An 18,712-nucleotide genomic window follows, 5' to 3' on the forward strand; every position below is an offset into this window, starting at 1 on the left:
ATGAGGCACGGTGCTCCGGTGCTCATGAGCCCTGAAACGCTCGCATGCGGGGATAATTCCCCTGCTGTGCTGAGCGTTTCACGTAAACGGGTGTGGTCATGACGAGCTCAGCTCGACTTGAGCACAAGTGCACTGTGCCTCATGACGAGCTCAGCTTGTCATGAGCACCGGGGCGCTGCGCGCGCCCTCTCGCTCCCAGCACAGCAGGGGAATTACCCCCGCACGGAAGGGGTTAAAACAAAAATCAATTTTGGCAACAAATGAAAGCTGTGGGTCCGCAAAACAAACAACTTAAAAAAATGTATTTTCCCACAAAGGGTAGGGTAGCAAAGCAGGACCAGCTTGGGAAAGCAACAGAGTGTAGGGGGATAAAATAAAAATAAAGCTTGGTGGGTAGAGGTGGCGAAAAGAGGCACACGAGGGAGAGAGCAACACACAGTGGGGGGTTGCGGGGGAAAGCATGTGAGAGACAGAGCAGCACATAAGGGAAAGAGCAACAAGAAGCACAGGTAGGCAGGTATTTGTTGGGGGAGAAGCATACAAGGGAGAGAGTAAGAAAACACAGGGAGTGCTTAATGGAAAAAAAAGTAGTTGACTAAAAGTGAGCAGTAGTGGGGAGGGACAAACACAAGAAGAGGAACAAAAGCCAACAATGAGAAGCAAGCAAATGAGAGTTACTACAAAGTCAACTAATGGAAGCAGTGGGAAGGCTCTGAGCCCACTGTAAGTTCATGGTATAGCCCACCAGAGGTCTCCCACAACCAGGCAGCTAAAAGCTGTCAGGGACACAAGTGGGGAAACCTCTACGTAACAGAGAGCTTCCCTCCAAATGAAGCTTTGAAACGGTCAACACATTTAAGCTCATTGCAAAGACTACAGTAATGAGGTCCCTACATGAGATTTAATCTCCCCCAGTGTGCGCTCTTTGCCAGGCAGATTAGGCTTGAGTGGTTTGAGAGACACTGCAAGTACCAGGGTCCTTCCATTCTCCACTATGGCATGCATTACATTGCATACCGGTGTCAGATGCATTATACAGGGAGTTTCATCCTGGCCTTGTCGTGCCAGCACACTGGGTTTTACTATCAGTACCCTCCTTCAACTGTTGTGGAGCATATGACTTAGTAGTAATCCTTCTATTCTCCATCAGACTTTAAAACCACAACCAGATGATCATAGCAATACTATGAACAACAACTCCCTCGAGTGTGTACCGGATAAGTCCAAAAGTACTGATATCATTGGGCATTTGCCCCTCTTGGATGATAATTATAAAAAGTAGCCTTATAATATTTGGAACAGAAATCATGTACACTGGATGATAATTATAAAAATCAGCCTTATAATATTTGGAACAAAAATCATGTACACAGCACCATGTTCCATAACATCCGGTTTGTTGTTACGGTTTGTTGTTACCCTTGATTAACTTCATGTTCTTAGAATTCCGGGTGATTACCATCAGAACCCGTTTTACGTTAATTTCAACTAATAACTATAATGTACTCTACTATGCAATTGTACTTATCCTTTAAGAGCGACCATCTTACAGGTAATTCTTGAAGACAGAGTGTGGACCTTTTCTATGTCTACTCGTGAGTCTATAGACGAGGCAGAACGACCGCCCTCTCGTCACCAGGGGCAGAGTCAGCACTAGGAGCGAAGAGACTCCTTCACGTGGGTAAGAATGGTGTTTCTGACTCCCTCCTGCCGTCTCGCTTTACCGCCACTGAGAGGTATTCACAGAGCGCATTGTTTTCTTTTGTTACTTTAGCACGAATCACCACTGTTAATAGCGACTCTTCGCACCCTGACGGAGAGTAATTTATCCTATACGAAGGTATTTAAAGTGTAATAATGCTGTTGTGACATGCTAGTAGTTTATTCTTACTTTTTAATGTGTACCTTTAATGTGGCATTAATGTGTGCATTTTCTACGCTCAACATACGAGCTATACAAGTTGCGCTAACTAGCCCTACTTAACCGCGTAACACTATAGACACTTACAACTCGACTTCATTATGGGCGCGATATCATTAATATTTGGTCCCTTTTATCTTTATATTTACCCTAATGACACACGAAGTGCTTTGTATTTACTATACTTACAGGCATTTACATTTATAACAACCTTACCGCTTTGTATCTTGTTCAGTGATGACTATCAGTTTAGACTTGGACCCAGTTGCTCCCCTCTTTGCTGCTCTTTTGCTCTAGTGCACTTAACGTTATGCACGCTACAAATAAGCATCCATTTATCATAATGATTGCTTATTGTTTTGTGAATTACAAATAATGTTTGTACATGTGTTATATGCAAAGTTCACTTTCTTAGTGAGAAGTATGATGTTTTGTTTTTGTTCCCACAATGCAGGAATATGAGTATGAAAGTTCCATACCATATGTGAACACTACACAAGTTGTGTGAGTACCCCCTATTTGTTTTGTCCTGACGAAAGCTCTTTAGACCCGGCTGGGCCCAGACGAGCTGAAACATGTCGACCATTTTGTAATCATATATGATAATCCAGTAACTCGATTATCGAATATACCCAACTATTTTACCAACAGTATCCACCTCTTTATAATAAAATGTCATGTTTGGTGTGACACTGTTTCTTAAACTACCCTCTTAGACTGCTTCAGACATCATTCCTCTGCAGGTGTCGCAATATTTCTGGACACTTCTACTCTGGCCAGAGGTTGCCTCGGGGAGGCAGGCATATAACACGTCTTTTGACGACCCAATGACTATGCCACGACGCTAGATGAGGGGCGGATAAACAAATACACCGCATCGTTATAATCTAAGCGCCTATGAGTGTTGTCAAATATAACCAATGGTTATAGTAGATACCAGTGTCCTTTCTCTTTTGATTGCCACAGTATCGTTTCAGGGGAACTGAATGGACATAAATTCCTCATCCCTCCTTTCTGATGAATGATTAGTAGTAATTATATCTCATTGCAGCTTGGGGGGTGTGGCTGAGCACAGCAAGATGCAGGGCGCAAGTCCCTGAGGCTCCGTAGTGGGGGCCCTGTAATCCACCACTATATGCTGTACCTGAGGCAGGGGGCCCATAAGCCTTACTGTCTGGAGTACCCTTTATAGTCTCAGCAGCACAGGAGGGGCCCGGGAACTCCTGCTGCTGGCTGTGCGGCGATCTTGGAGGCCAAGGGGATGAGGCTCTGGTGGCAGGCCTCTGAGCTCATTGGAGCGGGTGGAGAAGGTCCAAGGGTGAAGACGGGAGCTCCCCCTTATTCCTCGACTCCCCGAGAAAAGCCCGGGGAGTCCCGTCGACCATGCTGTGGTCCTGGATCCAGCTCCATAGGACCGGACAGATGTGAGAGTGGGGCCTTGTCATAGCGGGGACCACTTCGTAGATCTGAGCGGCATGGGAGCTCCCATTCCTGCTCACGTGGCAACCCTGAGGGCTGTGGTAGTGCGGAGTCGGTGGCATGGCCTCTCTGCCCATCAGGTGGACAGGGCCTCGCCTGTGTGCAAGGAGGGGTTGCAGCATGCTGGGGCATGCCCCCCCCCTTCCCTCCCCACACGAATTATTGAGCCCTCTGGGTGCGGGGATCACCTGGTGGCGGGGGGCCGCGATGGGGAACGACGATGCCCAGGTTAAATTGGCTGAAGCCAGACTTGCTCTGCTCAATGGACTGAATTGCGGTAATGCCTGGACTAAAAGGCTTACCAAGCCTAAATGCTCGTGGATGGAGCCAAAAGTGGCTACCACAAAGGAACCGATACACAGTGTTTTCTGTAAGCATTACCAGGCACTTTACAAACCCACACCTTATTGCCAACAGCCTGGGGCCTAGAAATTCATCCATGATATCCCATTGCCAGCAGTGCCTATGGACCACAGAGAAGCCCTAACTGGCCCAGTGTCAGAGCAGGAAATTAGGGATACCATACTTGACTCCCGGCTTAAGCAGCCTACCTATAGAATTATATAAAACATTTAACACCCTGCTGGCCTGTTGTGAAGCATTTTAGAATCAAGCGTAATTTGCAGATTCATGCCCTTATATAGCTATAATTCACATTGCCCTTATATAGGCCTAGAAATCATACCCATATTTAGACCTAACCCATCCAGTCCAAATACAGGCATGGCTACTTCCACTAGTTCCAAAAAGCCACAACGATTTCTTGGAAAACTCGGCTTCAGCAGTCAGGGACATCCCCTTACTTGAATATTGATTTGTCCTAGAAATCATGGCGTTTTCAAAGAATTACCATTCCCTTGGGGTTCTTTGGTGACGTTATTATGTCCGACTTTATGTCAAACAAACTAGGCAGCTTAAAGGTATAAATATGCCTACACTTGCTCTAGCAAACACACGGTGGTTCGGAGCAGCTCGACAATCTACTTGCCCGACGCAGCTCGCTACAGCAAGTGCCGAAGGAAGCCGACCCTCCAGCTGACGCATTGACAGAGAGGCTGCCTTTCTCTTGCTGAGAATCCAGCTCCGGTGTTTCCAAGCTCCCCTCGCGGGATGTTGGGAAATCGAGTCCCGAGACAGAGATACCAGACCTCCTTCATTCTAAAACCAAGGTACGGAGCTGATTAGACCCTAAGAGAAATCTTGGTTAGATTCTTGGCAAAGAAAAAGTAAACTTATGCTACACCTCACTTACTCCTTCCCTCGTACTAGACTTAGGTTAGGTACATCAGGGTAGGCGTATTTTAGAAGCACCATTTGAGTGCTTTTTAGCCTTTGTTATTTATGTATGTATTTATCTATGGTCTAGGAACCATACAATGCTTTTACAGTATTATTTTATAATACTCTTCTTACTGTAAGCATTATACTTTGCAACCAGTATTATGATTGTAGCAGTTCACTTTACTTGCTTGAGAAAGAAGACTGTTCAATAAATCCTTTTATTGAAAACGCCCGTCTCTCTATTTCTCTGCACCGCTGATGAAACGAAGCATGCACGATTGACTGAGTAAAATATCTATCTATTGTTTCCACGACTCTGAAGATCAGTTTTATTCTTGGGGAAACAAAGTTGTCATGTTTATGCGGTTGTCAGAAACTAATCCTGTCTTGTTTATTCGAGAAAGTTTCTAGTGACCTCTGAGCTAGCTGGCACTCACAATTAAGTCTAATATATTCAATAGAGACCTAGTCGACCTAAGTCCTACGTCAAATCTATAGGATATATTATTCCAATGCGCAGAGCCTATTGGGAATATAGGAACTACACTACAGGCCCCCAAACTGATTGAAATGTACGGTGCAACCCTTTCTGCTGGTCAACACTCTCCATCTATGAGGGAGGCCCTGTTGGTATCCCTCCCTAAGCCAGGACCGGACCTGTTGGACGTTTCATCTTATAGACTGCTGTCTATAATGGGTGGTGATTATAAAATACTGAGTAGGGTACTGGTAGTGCGTGTGCTGATGCACTAGACAATGTTGGTCTACCATGACCAGAATGGTTTTCTACCAGGCAGGTCTATGACCACTGTTCCCTCTAGGGCGCGCGCGCGCGCGCGCGCGCACCTTCTCTGACGTCAGCGCGCACCACCTATCGTGGAGCGCGCACACAGGCCGTCGCAAGAGATTCGCGCCGCCCGCCGCTTTTAAAAAGCGAGCGGCGCGAACATGACATGCAGCTCGTTTCCAGTGGTGGCGGCGGCGGTGGGCGGCGGTGCGGGCGTGAGAAGTTGCAGGTAAGGAGCGGGAAGCGTGAAGCGGGAGGCGGCGGGAAGCGGGAGGCGGCGGGAAGCGGGAGGCGGCGGGAGGCGGAAGGAACGAGGAACGAGGAACGAGGAACCGGTGCTTATTGTGGGGGTTATGGGGGTGTGGGAGCGGGAGAAGTCGTATGCTATGTTTGATCTGACCGGGAATTATATGCTGATAAACTGAAACCGTAGCCCAGGCGGCCTCTCGTGCGTGCCGCCCCCTGCCCTGGTGTGAGGGATGGATGGGGTGGTTCCTCTATGGGGGCGCGGGTAAAACTGTGTTTTAGCTGGTCTCGGAGATTGAAGCGCTCTGGGCTCCACTGACTGCGTCTGATTCCCAGAGTGCGCCCCAGCCAGGTGACCCCTCCAGTGCTCTTGGCCTCTCGGGTCCCGCTCCTGGGGGACATCCGTTTTTATACACCAAATACTCCCAAAAATGAGAGCAATGAAACGGGGGCATTTGTGCGTGCCTCGCAAAGGGCGTGAGAACCACCAACAGATGCTTGTGGAGATGCTCAGAGTAGGTCAGTTTTTTGTTTTTTTTTTAACAAAATTGCCTTACGTCTCCCAGGAGGTTAAATTGAGACAATTTCAACCATTCCCAGAGCTTGGGGTTTTGCCTGGAGGCTCTAGGGTACGGGAATTTTTGCTCGCAGGTTCTACAGCTGTGCGTGCAGCATGCTGAAAGTGAAAGAAATACTCACTCTAGTCAACTTATAATACTTAATTGGCAATAATTTAGTTAATATTTCATATTACGGTCAAAGGAGTGTTTTATTCATGATGACCAGGTTGCAGGGAGTCATTACATGTTGTAAAGAATGTCATTCTAAGGTGGTACTATCGCTAACAGGTTTTATGGTGTTGTTTTGATCTGTTCGGCTATGCTTTTGCTTTTAAGAATGAGGTGACCATGACAAAGCATGAAGGCCTGACTTTTGATAATGTCACCCTCTTAAATTACGTCTGAAATTTGTGGAGGGTGTCATGGTCTTAGGGTTCAGGGATCACTAACAGTGTGGACTGTAAGGAGGGTGTCGCCATAGGTATTTCTCTGCATGAGTCCCTTATGGAAACATGAAGGGTGGGGTGACAAGCTGATGAATAGCAATGGTATGAGGGCCACAGCGAGGCACTCTAGAGGAAAAACCCATTAGAATTCGGTTTTGCATTAGTCAGCATCCTATGAGCTGCTGGAGAATGTGTGAGGGTAGCAGATTGGGAAAGAAAAGATTGTGCTGCACCGTCTGACTGTGTGAGCTGTGTGAGCATCATCATAAGCCGGGCACTAAAACTCTGGGGTAACTGGCGGGGGGGGGGGGGGGGGGGGCATCGACGTCAAAAAAGTACATCCATTTTTAACTGTTCTGAAGTAAAGCGCTCTGGCATTCATCGGGTGTATTCGGATCTCTAGAAAACTGCAAAAAAGAAACTAACCAAAAAACAAGCATAAAGATTGTGAATATACAGAATGTGAGTGAGTGTGTGTGAGAAAGCGAGAGAGCTGAGAGGGAAGAAAGAATGGATGCAAATGTTTACAAGGTTCTCCAAATTCTTACTTGTGCCATTAACTCCTGTTAGATCTAAAAGATTCCTTGCTACGTCACTGCCACTATTCTCTATCCCAACATCAAGTGAGGTGAAAAAACGCAGGCTATCGAAGTCATTTAGGCCCACATGTTGAGCGCATTTCCTATAGACTTAAAATCGGTTAAACCCTTTGGTACAGCAGGCCCCATGAGGAGGACAGCATTGTGGTTGATTGTTAGCAGATGACATACTAGAACGGGAAGATGGAGCCCTGTCCATTCTAAATGAGGCTTTGATTTTAAATAATGGTTTTGAATCCTGCATTGTAGCACGTCAATGTGTATGTACTCTGGGAATGTCTGCGGATTAAATTTATGCAGATTGAAATATGTGCGGTAGTTGTCTTCCATATGTTTGCCTGTAACCTTTCAAACTACAAGTCAAGGCAGTGATCCTGGTAGATCTACTCTGGACAAAATTATGGATAAAGAGACATTGTTTTGAATGGGGCAGGGAGGAGTAGACCTTAGAGGGAAAAACAGAGATTACATACAAGGTTGGAAACTAAACAAGGGTACTTGACAAAAAGACAGTAATAATGCATGCAATTAGACAAAAGTGTAAAGCAGGAAACTTGGTACACAATAATGTCTTGTACATAAATGTTATAAAGGTAAACTGTAGCAGATCACTGAAACCCAAAAACCTTTCCACCCGGGCAAGTTATGTCAAAGACGTGATGCCAGCTTAGCAACATAAGCCTTAATCCGCAAAAATATTGCCTATTTAAAGGTATGTGGGGGGAGGGCTGGGAGGAAACCGAGTGCCAGTGTGTGGTTTAGTCGTTAAACACCTGCATCCTGAACACCCCACCTACAAGTGGGCTTTGCACAAAGACACATACCTTTAAATTCTACATACCATTTTTAAAGGTACTTTAACAAGTGATTCATCATTGGTGATACAGGGCACAAAGGCACAAAAAACGAGTGGGGCAGAAGGGCACCAAAAATGAGTTGGACACAGGACAGAAAGGCACAACAAGCATTGGAAATGCGATAGGTCTCGCATTAGAAAAGTTGGAGCTTTTGGTCTTGTAAATGACAAATATTTTATTTATGTGTTGGTTTTTAAAATAGCTAAATGGATAGCTTTGTCATTTCCAATGCCAATAGCTATAACTTTCGCGAATGTGACACCTATAGCATTTGGAGTGCAACATGTTTTGTATGTACGTGACTTAGATGGCAGCTCTGGTCGTTAGGCCACATCTTTAGAGAGCACGAGCGTGCAGCAGGGGAGAGAAGCACAGAGTGCGGCAAGGAAGGGAAGCACGGAGAGGGAGCCCAAGAGTGAAGCAAGGGTGAGATGCACGGACAGGGAGCCTGAGAGTGCAGCAGGGGACAGAAGCATGGAGAGGGAGACAGTGTATCAGGGGCGAGAAGTACGGACAGGGAGCCCAAGAGCGAAGCAAGAGAGAGAAGCAGGAGAGGGAGTCTGACATTATAGAAAGGGAGAGAGTTGAGCATAGAAAGGGAGAAGATGAGTTTGGGAGAGAGGCATGAGAGGTGAAAGGCAGAGCAATGGAGATAGAACTGGGAAAGGAGTAACCATGGGGCAGACGAAGATGAGAGCAACAGGGAAAAACTAGTGGTGTTGACTAATGCCGAAATGGTATAAATGATGCTGTGTTAGTGCTCATTGACAATCGTGTGTACCTTGAGGAGAGATGGGAGAGGGGAGGGGAAAGAAGGGAGAGTGAGGGACTGTAAAAGGAACCACTTCAAGAATGGTGACATGTTGCTTAAAATACCTAAACAACTCATGGCTCTTCGAGCTGCGAGTGAAGTGATCGATAGGGCGTAGTTATTCAAAAGAAAACCCCTGGTTCTGGCTTTAAGAGTAAAACACAGACTTTGTTGGCATCAAGCCAACATGATGTACTCCAGTTCTGCTTCCAATCCTGCATGGTTCACCAGCTTTTCATCAGGCATTTTAACCTCCTCAGCTACTTATTGAGTCAACTTCCAGTAGGCAAAACTGAGATCTCTCTGCAGCAGGTCCATCATTCTTCAGTTATCTGTACATATTTATGGTTGCCTGAAAATTGCTTGAACGTAGTCAATCATATTTTTGGTGCACCACTGCAGCAGCTTCAGGTGGGATCTTTTGATGGATTGTGTGCTTCTCAGCCATCCTGTGGGTTACCTTGTTCACCCACCTCAACCATTTGCGGTTTGTATTTTGTGCTACACCTTCTGTAATGCCGCTTTCCCCCTGGGATTCACATTTATAGACCAGTTTAAGATAATGGATGCTAATAATGGAACACATGGGCACACCCCTGTTTGTCCTAGGGTGAAATCCCAGGTAATTATTTGGTCATTTTTTGTCTTGGGCCTCTTGACCGGTCCCATGCACAGTTTATAATTCTTCGGGCGTTTGCTGACTTACTTGTCTTCACTTGTAGGTTTCCAGTCTGTACGGTATTTGGATTACAGTGGTCAGGTGCGAGTACCACAAAGACAAGGTAATTCTGTTTACGTTCCTCGTTGGGTTGGGGGTTGCTGGGTAAATAGATTCAAAATCTGCACCCTTTTTTCTTTTGCAGGTTCGTGAGACCGTACTACACAATTGCACAGGCAGACGTGAGTGGAGGCAGACGAGGTAATTGTTGGGTTGAGTTAAACTGTGCTGCGTCTTGAACATTGTAGTACCATATATACTTACCGATGTTTTCTTCTGTTTCAGGTTTCACAGCAAGAACCCCATACATTTAAAGAGGCGCACGTGAGTGCAGGCAGAAGAGGTAATTGTTGGCTTGAGTTAAACTGTGCTGCGTCTTGAACATTGTAGTACCATATATACTTACCGATGTTTTCTTCTGTTTCAGGTTTCACAGCAAGAACCCCATACATTTAAAGAGGCGCACGTGAGTGCAGGCAGAAGAGGTAATTGTTGGCTTGAGTTAAACTGTGCTGCGTCTTGAACATTGTAGTACCATATATACTTACCGATGTTTTCTTCTGTTTCAGGTTTCACAGCAAGAACCCCATACATTTAAAGAGGCGCACGTGAGTGCAGGCAGAAGAGGTAATTGTTGGCTTGAGTTAAACTGTGCTGCGTCTTGAACATTGTAGTACCATATATACTTACCGATGTTTTCTTCTGTTTCAGGTTTCACAGCAAGAACCCCATACATTTAAAGAGGCGCACGTGAGTGCAGGCAGAAGAGGTAATTGTTGGGTTGAGTTAAACTGTGCTGCGTCTTGAACATTGTAGTACCATATATACTTACCGATGTTTTCTTCTGTTTCAGGTTTCACAGCAAGAACCCTATACATTTAAAGAGGCGCACGTGAGTGCAGGCAGAAGAGGTAATTGTTGGTTTGAGTTAAACTGTGGTGCATCTTGAACATTGTAGTATAAAAGTTTGCATTCATGAGCTAGGCGTCAACGTAAGCCATGTTTCCTTATTTTGCAGGCTTTGTGGGACAGCAGGCTCAAACCGGCGGGTACGGAAATGTTCAAGCGCAAAGCTGTAACTTTGGGAGAGTCCGGTGCTTCACCACAAAGGAAGAAATGTTGCCTTGTATTCAAGGAAGAGTGGATGAAGGAAATTGTGGAGGCTGAGACACAGAAGTCACGAAGCAAGGTCCGCATGCAACTCGGGGAACTATTTCAATACAGTCCGGATGTGGGCTTGATTTGCAAAGCATGTGCCGAAGCCAAGATTGTTGGGGACTTTTCCACAGGGAAGAAATGGAGTGATGGCTGGAAACTGGACTACATGAAACGCCATCTACTTAGCAAAGTACACGAGTCTGCCATGGTGATATTGAGAAACAGAAGTGCTGCTGCGAGGTTTGGTTTTGGAGTACGGGCAATGCTGACTGAAACTGCCACAGACAAAGCAAATAGAATGGAAGTAGTTGAACGCCAAAGATCTATTCCTGAGGAGATAAAGATTCTCATCAACAACGTGTTGCTGGCAGTCAAGATGAACACTTCAATGTTATCTGTACAAGACATCCATGACCACTTAGCTTTGTATGTGAAGATACCAGACAGCTGGAGGAGCAAGAACTATGCCTTTGAGTTCCTTGAGGCCATCAATAGCGTGATACACTGTGAAGCTATGACAGAACTTCGGCAAGCTTTGTATCACACCTTGATAATTGATGAGAGCACAGATATTTCTGTTTCAAAAATGCTCATCCTGTATTTCAAGTTCCGACCTGTAACATCAACTGAGCATAAAACGCAGTTTGGGGGCATAGTGAAGCTGACTAGCTGTAATGCTGAGGCTATCACTACTGCTGTGAAAGAATTCTACACTGCCAATGAACTGGACCTCATGAAAATGGTCATGTTCACATCTGATGGTGCATCTGTGATGCTGGGGAAGAATAATGGTGTTGCTACTCGCCTTAAACAATCCATTCCTCATCTAGTTGAGCAGCATTGTGTCGCCCATCGAGAAGATTTGGGAGTTGATGATGCCTGGAAGAGGGTTCCAATGATTAAAGAGATGGAGACATTATTGAGGACTGTCTACACTGTGTTCTCCAGATCTCCTGCAAGGAAGTCCAAGCTGGATGAAATTGCATCGGTCACTGAATGTGAAGTTGTCTCTTTTCGACCACTGAATGAAGTCCGGTGGCTTTCAAGGCATTTTGCTGTTGGTGCACTAATTCGTAATTACGAAACTGTTCTTAAGTACTTTGAGCATGAGAAAGTTGAGGAGAATGATCCAATTGCTAAATATTGTTATAAAAAGCTATCGGACTCCAACTACCATATTTCCCTTGCAGTACTTAATGACATTCTGGGTGAATTTGCATCTTTGTGCAAACTATTCCAAAAAAGTTCTTTAACTACTGTTGAAGCCGTACAGTATGCAAGAGCAAAGATTGGCCAAATTAAGCAACAGTATTTGGGGGAAACTGTCTTTTGGAGCAGCAATGTAAGAGAGCTGATGGTTTTGTACAAGGATAGGCAAGAGTTTGACAGTGGGCCTATTTTGTCTTTTGTTTCCCTTCTTTGTGAGCACATGCAAAAAAGGTTCCCTGAAGGTGAGCTAAAAGAATGGGCAAGTTTTGAGATCCAGGCAATAGCCACACAATCTCATTTTGATTTTGGGACTGAGAATATTGAAAGACTTGTTGAAAAGTATAAAAATGTCTTGGCCCTGGGTGATTGTGAAACACCAGAAGATGTTGTTCGACAGTACAGTACAGAGACTATAAATATGTGGTGGCAGAACATGTTAAGGGTGGGTTATTTACCACCTTTCAAGACATGGTGACTTTCACTGTACGCAATGCTGCTCAGTATAGTGTCGTGTCTCAGCTTGTTGATGTCTGCGCAACATTTCAAGCATCTAGTGCAGACTGTGAACGAGGATTCAGCCTCATGAATACTATCAAGAGCAAATTGAGGAATAGACTAGAGCAGAAGCATTTGGACATGCTGATGAGGACAAAGGCCTACCTCCTGAACGGGAAAGTTGACCTAGACAGAGTTTATCAGCACTGGAAAAATGGCAAGGATCGCCGTGAGAAGCAACCCTGTCACCCATCAAGTGACGCCACTTGACGTGTCTGAACAGCCCTCTACCTTCTTGTGTATATGATATTGTATAGGCTCGCAGCATTTCCCCACCCAATGAACTGTGCTCCAGTTAAGAATATTTATTAAAATCTAATGATGGTACCACCAAGTCTTGTGCTTTTGTAAACTTGAAGTGTACTTGCCAGTGTAACCAGTTCATGTCATGCCGTGCTTATCCAATATTGCAAACTGCCCTTAAGACCCTTATTGTGGCGCTGTATGTGTGACAACGCACTATCTTTTGGCTTTTTAAAGAAAAATTTTGGAGTGCCATTTGACGCCGCAGAGGCGCGCGGTTTGCTTCCTGGCGCACATAGCCATGGTTGCAGCGCACAGAGACCCTCCACTGCCGCACACAGAGGAAAAAAATTAGAGGGAACATTGTCTATGACCCTCAACATTCTCCAGCTGCATAGAATTATGGAGGAGGCTCCAGTGTACCCTCATACTTAGTCTGTCTGCTCCTGCGCTTGGAAAAACATTTGATACCCTGGACTGGGATAATATGTTTGCAGTGTTGCAGAAAGTTGGCATACGGGATAGACTGTACCGAATGATCAATCTTCTATACACTGAACCATTAGCGAGGGTGAAAATCGATCACAGAATTTCCAACTCCTTCCTCATTAGCAGGGCCACACCCCAAGGTTGGCCCCTCTCTCCATTAGTATTTGCCTTGGTGATGGAGCTTCTGGCTCATTACCTTTGGCAGTCTGCCGTGGACTGGGGTGTACAGGTTGGCAGTGAGACTCTTGCAGTCTCCCTGTACGCCACCGACATCCTTGTGTACATAACAGATGCTTGGGATGGTGTGGATGAGACCGCCCCCAATCCTGGCCAAATTCAAAGCTGCCTGGGGGTAAACTGGGGAACGTCCCACTCATACTGTTGTGGTCGTCACTCATACCATATGATGGGAGCTGCACACCTTTCTGTACTTGAGCATGAATATTTGCCATACGCCCTGAGATTTACTTGATGGCAACCTCACAAAGTCTAGATCCTCTCTACAACCTCAGATTGCCTTTTGGTGCTTCCTCCCCCTTACAGTGCAAGGCCAGGTGGCCATCTCCAAAATTGTAATGCTGCAACTGCTTTTATACTTCAATTTGACTATCCCTATCCCTCACAGCCCCTTTCAGATGGTGAATGTAATTCTGGGGGACAAACAACAGGAGTACAACCCGTAAACCAGATTGAGATCTGGGTGTACATATGTAAATAACAACAATATCTCAATTGGATTCAATTGAAACATCAGAAACAATTGCATGTGCAAGACATTACAAGAGAACTGGGAAAGAAGAGAGACTCAAAACTTCAAATAGTTTAGAAGTGCATATTGCATCATATATTTAGGGACATGTTTAAACAAAAACAATTGTCAGAACAATTTACGATAACAGCACTGGAGGCATATAATGCATAAGGCAACCCAAGGGGGCTTAGTGTGCTACGTGATAGTGAGACGAACAGTGTCAGCGCAAGTGACATAAGGGTGAACACAGCGAAGGACACAAATTGACAACAAAAATGAAAAACACAATATATACAAGATTTGTTGGTTCCTCTTTAGTGAGTTTGTATTGGTAAGTATTTAGGGAACCAAAGTAGATAATGAGCCATGAGTTGTGCTGTATAGTGGGTCGACGGCGTTTCGATCCTATTGATTTAGGATCTTCATCAGGACCGGGTTGCCGGATGACGTCAGTGATGGGGGAACATGTGCCAGTTAGCGTAATTCTGGGGGGGCTTGGTGCAAGTGAAGGCGGAGGTTGGCTCTCCCCAAACTGCAATGGCCAACTGAGAGTGGGGGGCTTTGCACTCCAGTGTTCGAGCATTAGTCTTTGATGGCACAGCTCCAATTGCGGGCACAATGACGAGCCGGGGGGCAAAACTTGATGGAGGTGAGATCTGACCCAGGGACAGGAGTGATCGGTTTTATGCAGGAACTGATCCTCCTGTCACCGGCTCAGTGTTGCCGGTGTCATCTAACAGCCTCCTTTGGGTGGCATCATATGCTATCACCGAGTGCTGTGGATCACGCTCAGTATAACGTTGTACATACCTGAGATCCTGCTGCGCTCTAGTCCAGCTTTTAGAGACACCGCCGGTCGGGAGGGGTTGGCACTATGGCGTGCTGCCGAGGTCAGAACCGAGGGCGACTTATTCCAGAACGAAGTGCTCATCTCATTTGACCTGTTGACAGAGCAAACGGGGCTCCCAGCGGGCCAGTCCCTGACACATAGATGCCTTGCAATTGAACTGGAACATATGTGGGGAACCATTGACACCAAGCCCACTCCACACCCCTTGACGCAAGTCCTCCACATAATGCGCACCGTTTGATACCCTGGTTTGCAAAAGCCCACTTACATACAACACACCACATACATCCCTCTCTCACAGCACACTGGCACCCTTGCATCAACACTGGCAATGCGACATTGGGCGCTGTCTGTCACAGAAGGGAAGGTATAGAGCCTTGGCAAACTAGAGAAAAGTCTCTTGTCGCGCCTGCTTCCAGTACTTTCAGTTTAACATACTTTGAGTATACCTCACAACAGCCAAATTGCACAAAACATACCCTACAGCATCCCCAAAGTATCTCTCGATGTCATGCCCCTGTGGCGGACATGATACATATGTCCTGCTCCTGTCCGAGTGCTTGTGCGCTTTGGACGGAAGTATGCACAACCCTAACCAGTGTAACAGGCAGCCTGGGATTGGACAGAGCGGATAGCTGTATTTTGGGTCTTTATAAGCGTCAACAGATGGGGGTGTCACAAACTGATTTATTGATTTGGCATTGCTGTTAGCCCGACGGCTGATACAGATGCACTGCAAAATCTCTACGGTCCAGGGCACGGAATACCGGCACGAGGCAACCATAAAATGGGGCATGGCAGATGCCCCGGTGAGAGGAGATCAGAGGAAGAGACCCATAGCGGTTGCATGGGATAAGTTATTGTCGTTTCTCCAAGGGACCCTTGGCAATGAGGAGGGCTTCAACTAGCACACCAAGTCAACTCCTCGCGATAATAGCATCTTCCCCATCTAAGTATAGCCTTTCCCCCCCTGCAGAGCGGAAGTACCATAATGGCAGCACGGCTCCATCACCAGGCCTGGCCAGCATGATTTTGCTCTAGGTGTTGGAGTGGGTGGCCCCGGACTTTCATTGCCCCCCCCCCCCCCATTTGCTAATACCCCTTCCCCCTCGGAGAACTCTGGCGTCTCTAGTCTCTATAATGTGTCTCTGTTTCTTATTTTACTGTCTTAGGTGGAATGGGGTTATAGGCTCATGTTCTTTGTTTCTACTTAGGTTGCAGAAGAATGAACTAACATGCCATCATACTCCTGTACTATGTATTGCTATTGACACATTTGCAGCACAACGCTGAATATATATTTATAGAACCATACAACATTATCAGCTGCCGTTGATAATGCAAAACTTTAAAAAAGATGGTTTGACAAAAAAAAACATCTTACTGCAGCTAGGAGATGCCTCAGCTAAAAACACTCAGATATATCTTAATTGCTTTCTGCAGGTACTTGACCCTCTTAGTAAGGTTGACACCCCAGGTCAGTTTGAGCCTGTATGGCTGACCAGCTTGGCTTCTAGGCGGCTTTCTTCCTCAATATAAGTTCCACACAAGTTTCAGTTGCTCTTTTCCTTTCTGGCTGGGGACCTGCTCCTCTCGATGCCATCCAGCGCAATAGTGGACTCGCAGGTTGTAGAGTCCAAAGGGTCGTTTTGGGGGTGGGAAGGATGGATCAAGTGCCTGGACCGTCCCTACACTCTAGAAGCCCCAATCAAATATGGTACCATTGTGTCGGACTCTGATATCATACTGGGAGTCCCCTGCTGGTCTCTCTGCTCCAACACCCTGAACTTTACCACCACAGGAGTGACAGGTAACCCCCTACCCTTAGAGAAACTTAAGGATCAGTTGTAATGTTATTTAGGTGCAGCTTGGAGAATAGGTAGGGAATAGCAGCTTTCCACCTGCAGGCATCAACGAATACCAATGCTCATGGGCGCAGGGCTAGACCTAAGTTTCAGTAGGAAGGAGTGAGTAATGTAAAAAATAATTAGACTTTTAATCCCATTGTATGAGTGATATGGCATCCCTCTACAACTTTACACCCAATGCTATAGCTTAATTAATAATCCAACTACTGTTTCTGGTGGCACAGCATCTAGGCCATAAAATATCTATGTCCATTTTAAATCAGACTATGGTCTTTAAACCCATGCAATAAGTGAAATATTTGGATATAAGGGTGCATCAAAATTCATTTGAGGTGATAAGCTGCACTGATGGCACAACAATAAGAATTGCCTGATAACCTTGAGAGATGAATCACACTTCCAGTGACTCTGGCCAGCAGAATGGACATAGTGAAAATGGTGGTACTCCCGAAGCTGCTATGCTTGTTGCAAAATATCTCGATAGTTCTCACTTGCCCTTTCTTTCATGGTATGCATAGCTTAATGCTAAAGCGACTGTGGGCAGAGAAACAATCCAGAATTAAATGGTCTATGCTGATGCTACCATGTGAGCAGAGCAGCATGGGGGCCCCAGGCCTGGAGCTATATATATGTTATATATTTGCAGAGGCACAGTCTGCACACTGAATTTGCCACCCCAGATAAAGATGCGGGTGCTCCCATGGTGCTTCTGGTAAAATGGTTCGAACCTCACACCAGAAGAGGCTTTGATATAGAACCAGTAGGCTCGACACTGCACTCACACAATGGTTAATAAACCGTCGTCGAATTCTATTTATGTATTGTATCCCAGTGTTATCCGTGTGGAGTGGTGCGACTGGCTGCCTGCTATGCTGGACAGAGGAGTAATCGGCCAATTGCAAAGAGTAAATATAATGAATATGGGAAAGCTATTCCTTTAAGGTACTTTTACGTCCCTTTATCAGATACATGATAGTAATCCAACCTTTGAGACACTGAACATCTTCCTGTATTATAGAATATGGGAGACACTTCAAAAAGTCACAACAAGCTGTCCCGCTGAGCCAGGATCCCTCAGTGTTATAAAAAATGTTATACAGAAGGAAGACTCCAAACAAACTGGTAAATCATTACACAGACAAAGCAGACACATTGGATTCGTACTTAAAACAGAAATAAAGCACCAGCACTAACCCTTGTACAAAACAATAATCGAAGAATAGTCTAACCCAGCCTCTCCATTCCTTCCAGCAAATCTCACACGATGAATTTATGGACCTGGTAAAAGCAAGCAGGCCTGCCGGCAGCCCTTCTAGCCCCTGTCCACCACAAACTTTCAAGACAATTCTTTAAACAACCTCTGCTGCCACTCCAGTAAGAAGAATCATCAACGTTTCTTTAACTACCAGAATATTTCCAGAAGAACTCAAAAAGTCACACATACGCCCTTTACTGAAGAAAACAAACTTGGACCCCCTGAACCCTGACAACTACAGACCCATTACAAACGGAACTTTCCTGGACAAACTGATAGAAAGAGCAGCGTTCGCCCAGATGTCACAATTCATTGAAGAGAATTCATACTTTTAGACTTCCAAACAGGATTACGTCAGGGAAGAGGCACTGAATCTGCCCTCCTTCACATCTGGGATAACCTGAAGAATACAGTAGACCGCAACGGGGTTGCTGCGCTACTCCTCTTGGACCTCTCGGCTGCCTTTGACACGGTTGACCATGACACTCTGAAACAAAGAATCTATGAAGCGGACATAGAGGGAACTGCTCTAGACTGGATGGCGTCTTAACTTTGAAATAGAACTAATGTCATCCATACCCCACCTTTCTCATCCAAACCATACTCCACAAAAGCAGGGATCCCTCAAG

General features: G+C 45.6%; 1 protein-coding gene and 1 long non-coding RNA gene across 2 annotated transcripts in view; one reads left to right on the top strand and one right to left on the bottom strand.

Moving 5' to 3' along the window:
- Positions 1-18,712, bottom strand: part of LOC144771980 (uncharacterized) — a 63,551-nt gene that overhangs the window by 12,144 nt on the left and 32,695 nt on the right. The window lies entirely within an intron of this gene.
- Positions 10,763-14,042, top strand: LOC144776235 (zinc finger protein 862-like). Its single transcript, XM_078659284.1, has 2 exons — positions 10,763-12,473; positions 13,903-14,042. The coding sequence occupies exons 1-2, from the start codon at positions 10,763-10,765 to the stop codon at positions 14,040-14,042; spliced, it is 1,851 nt and encodes a 616-aa protein (XP_078515410.1).

The sequence above is a fragment of the Lissotriton helveticus genome, chromosome 1_1, assembly GCF_964261635.1.
Source record: "Lissotriton helveticus chromosome 1_1, aLisHel1.1, whole genome shotgun sequence".
NCBI classification, from domain to species: Eukaryota; Metazoa; Chordata; class Amphibia; order Caudata; family Salamandridae; genus Lissotriton; species Lissotriton helveticus.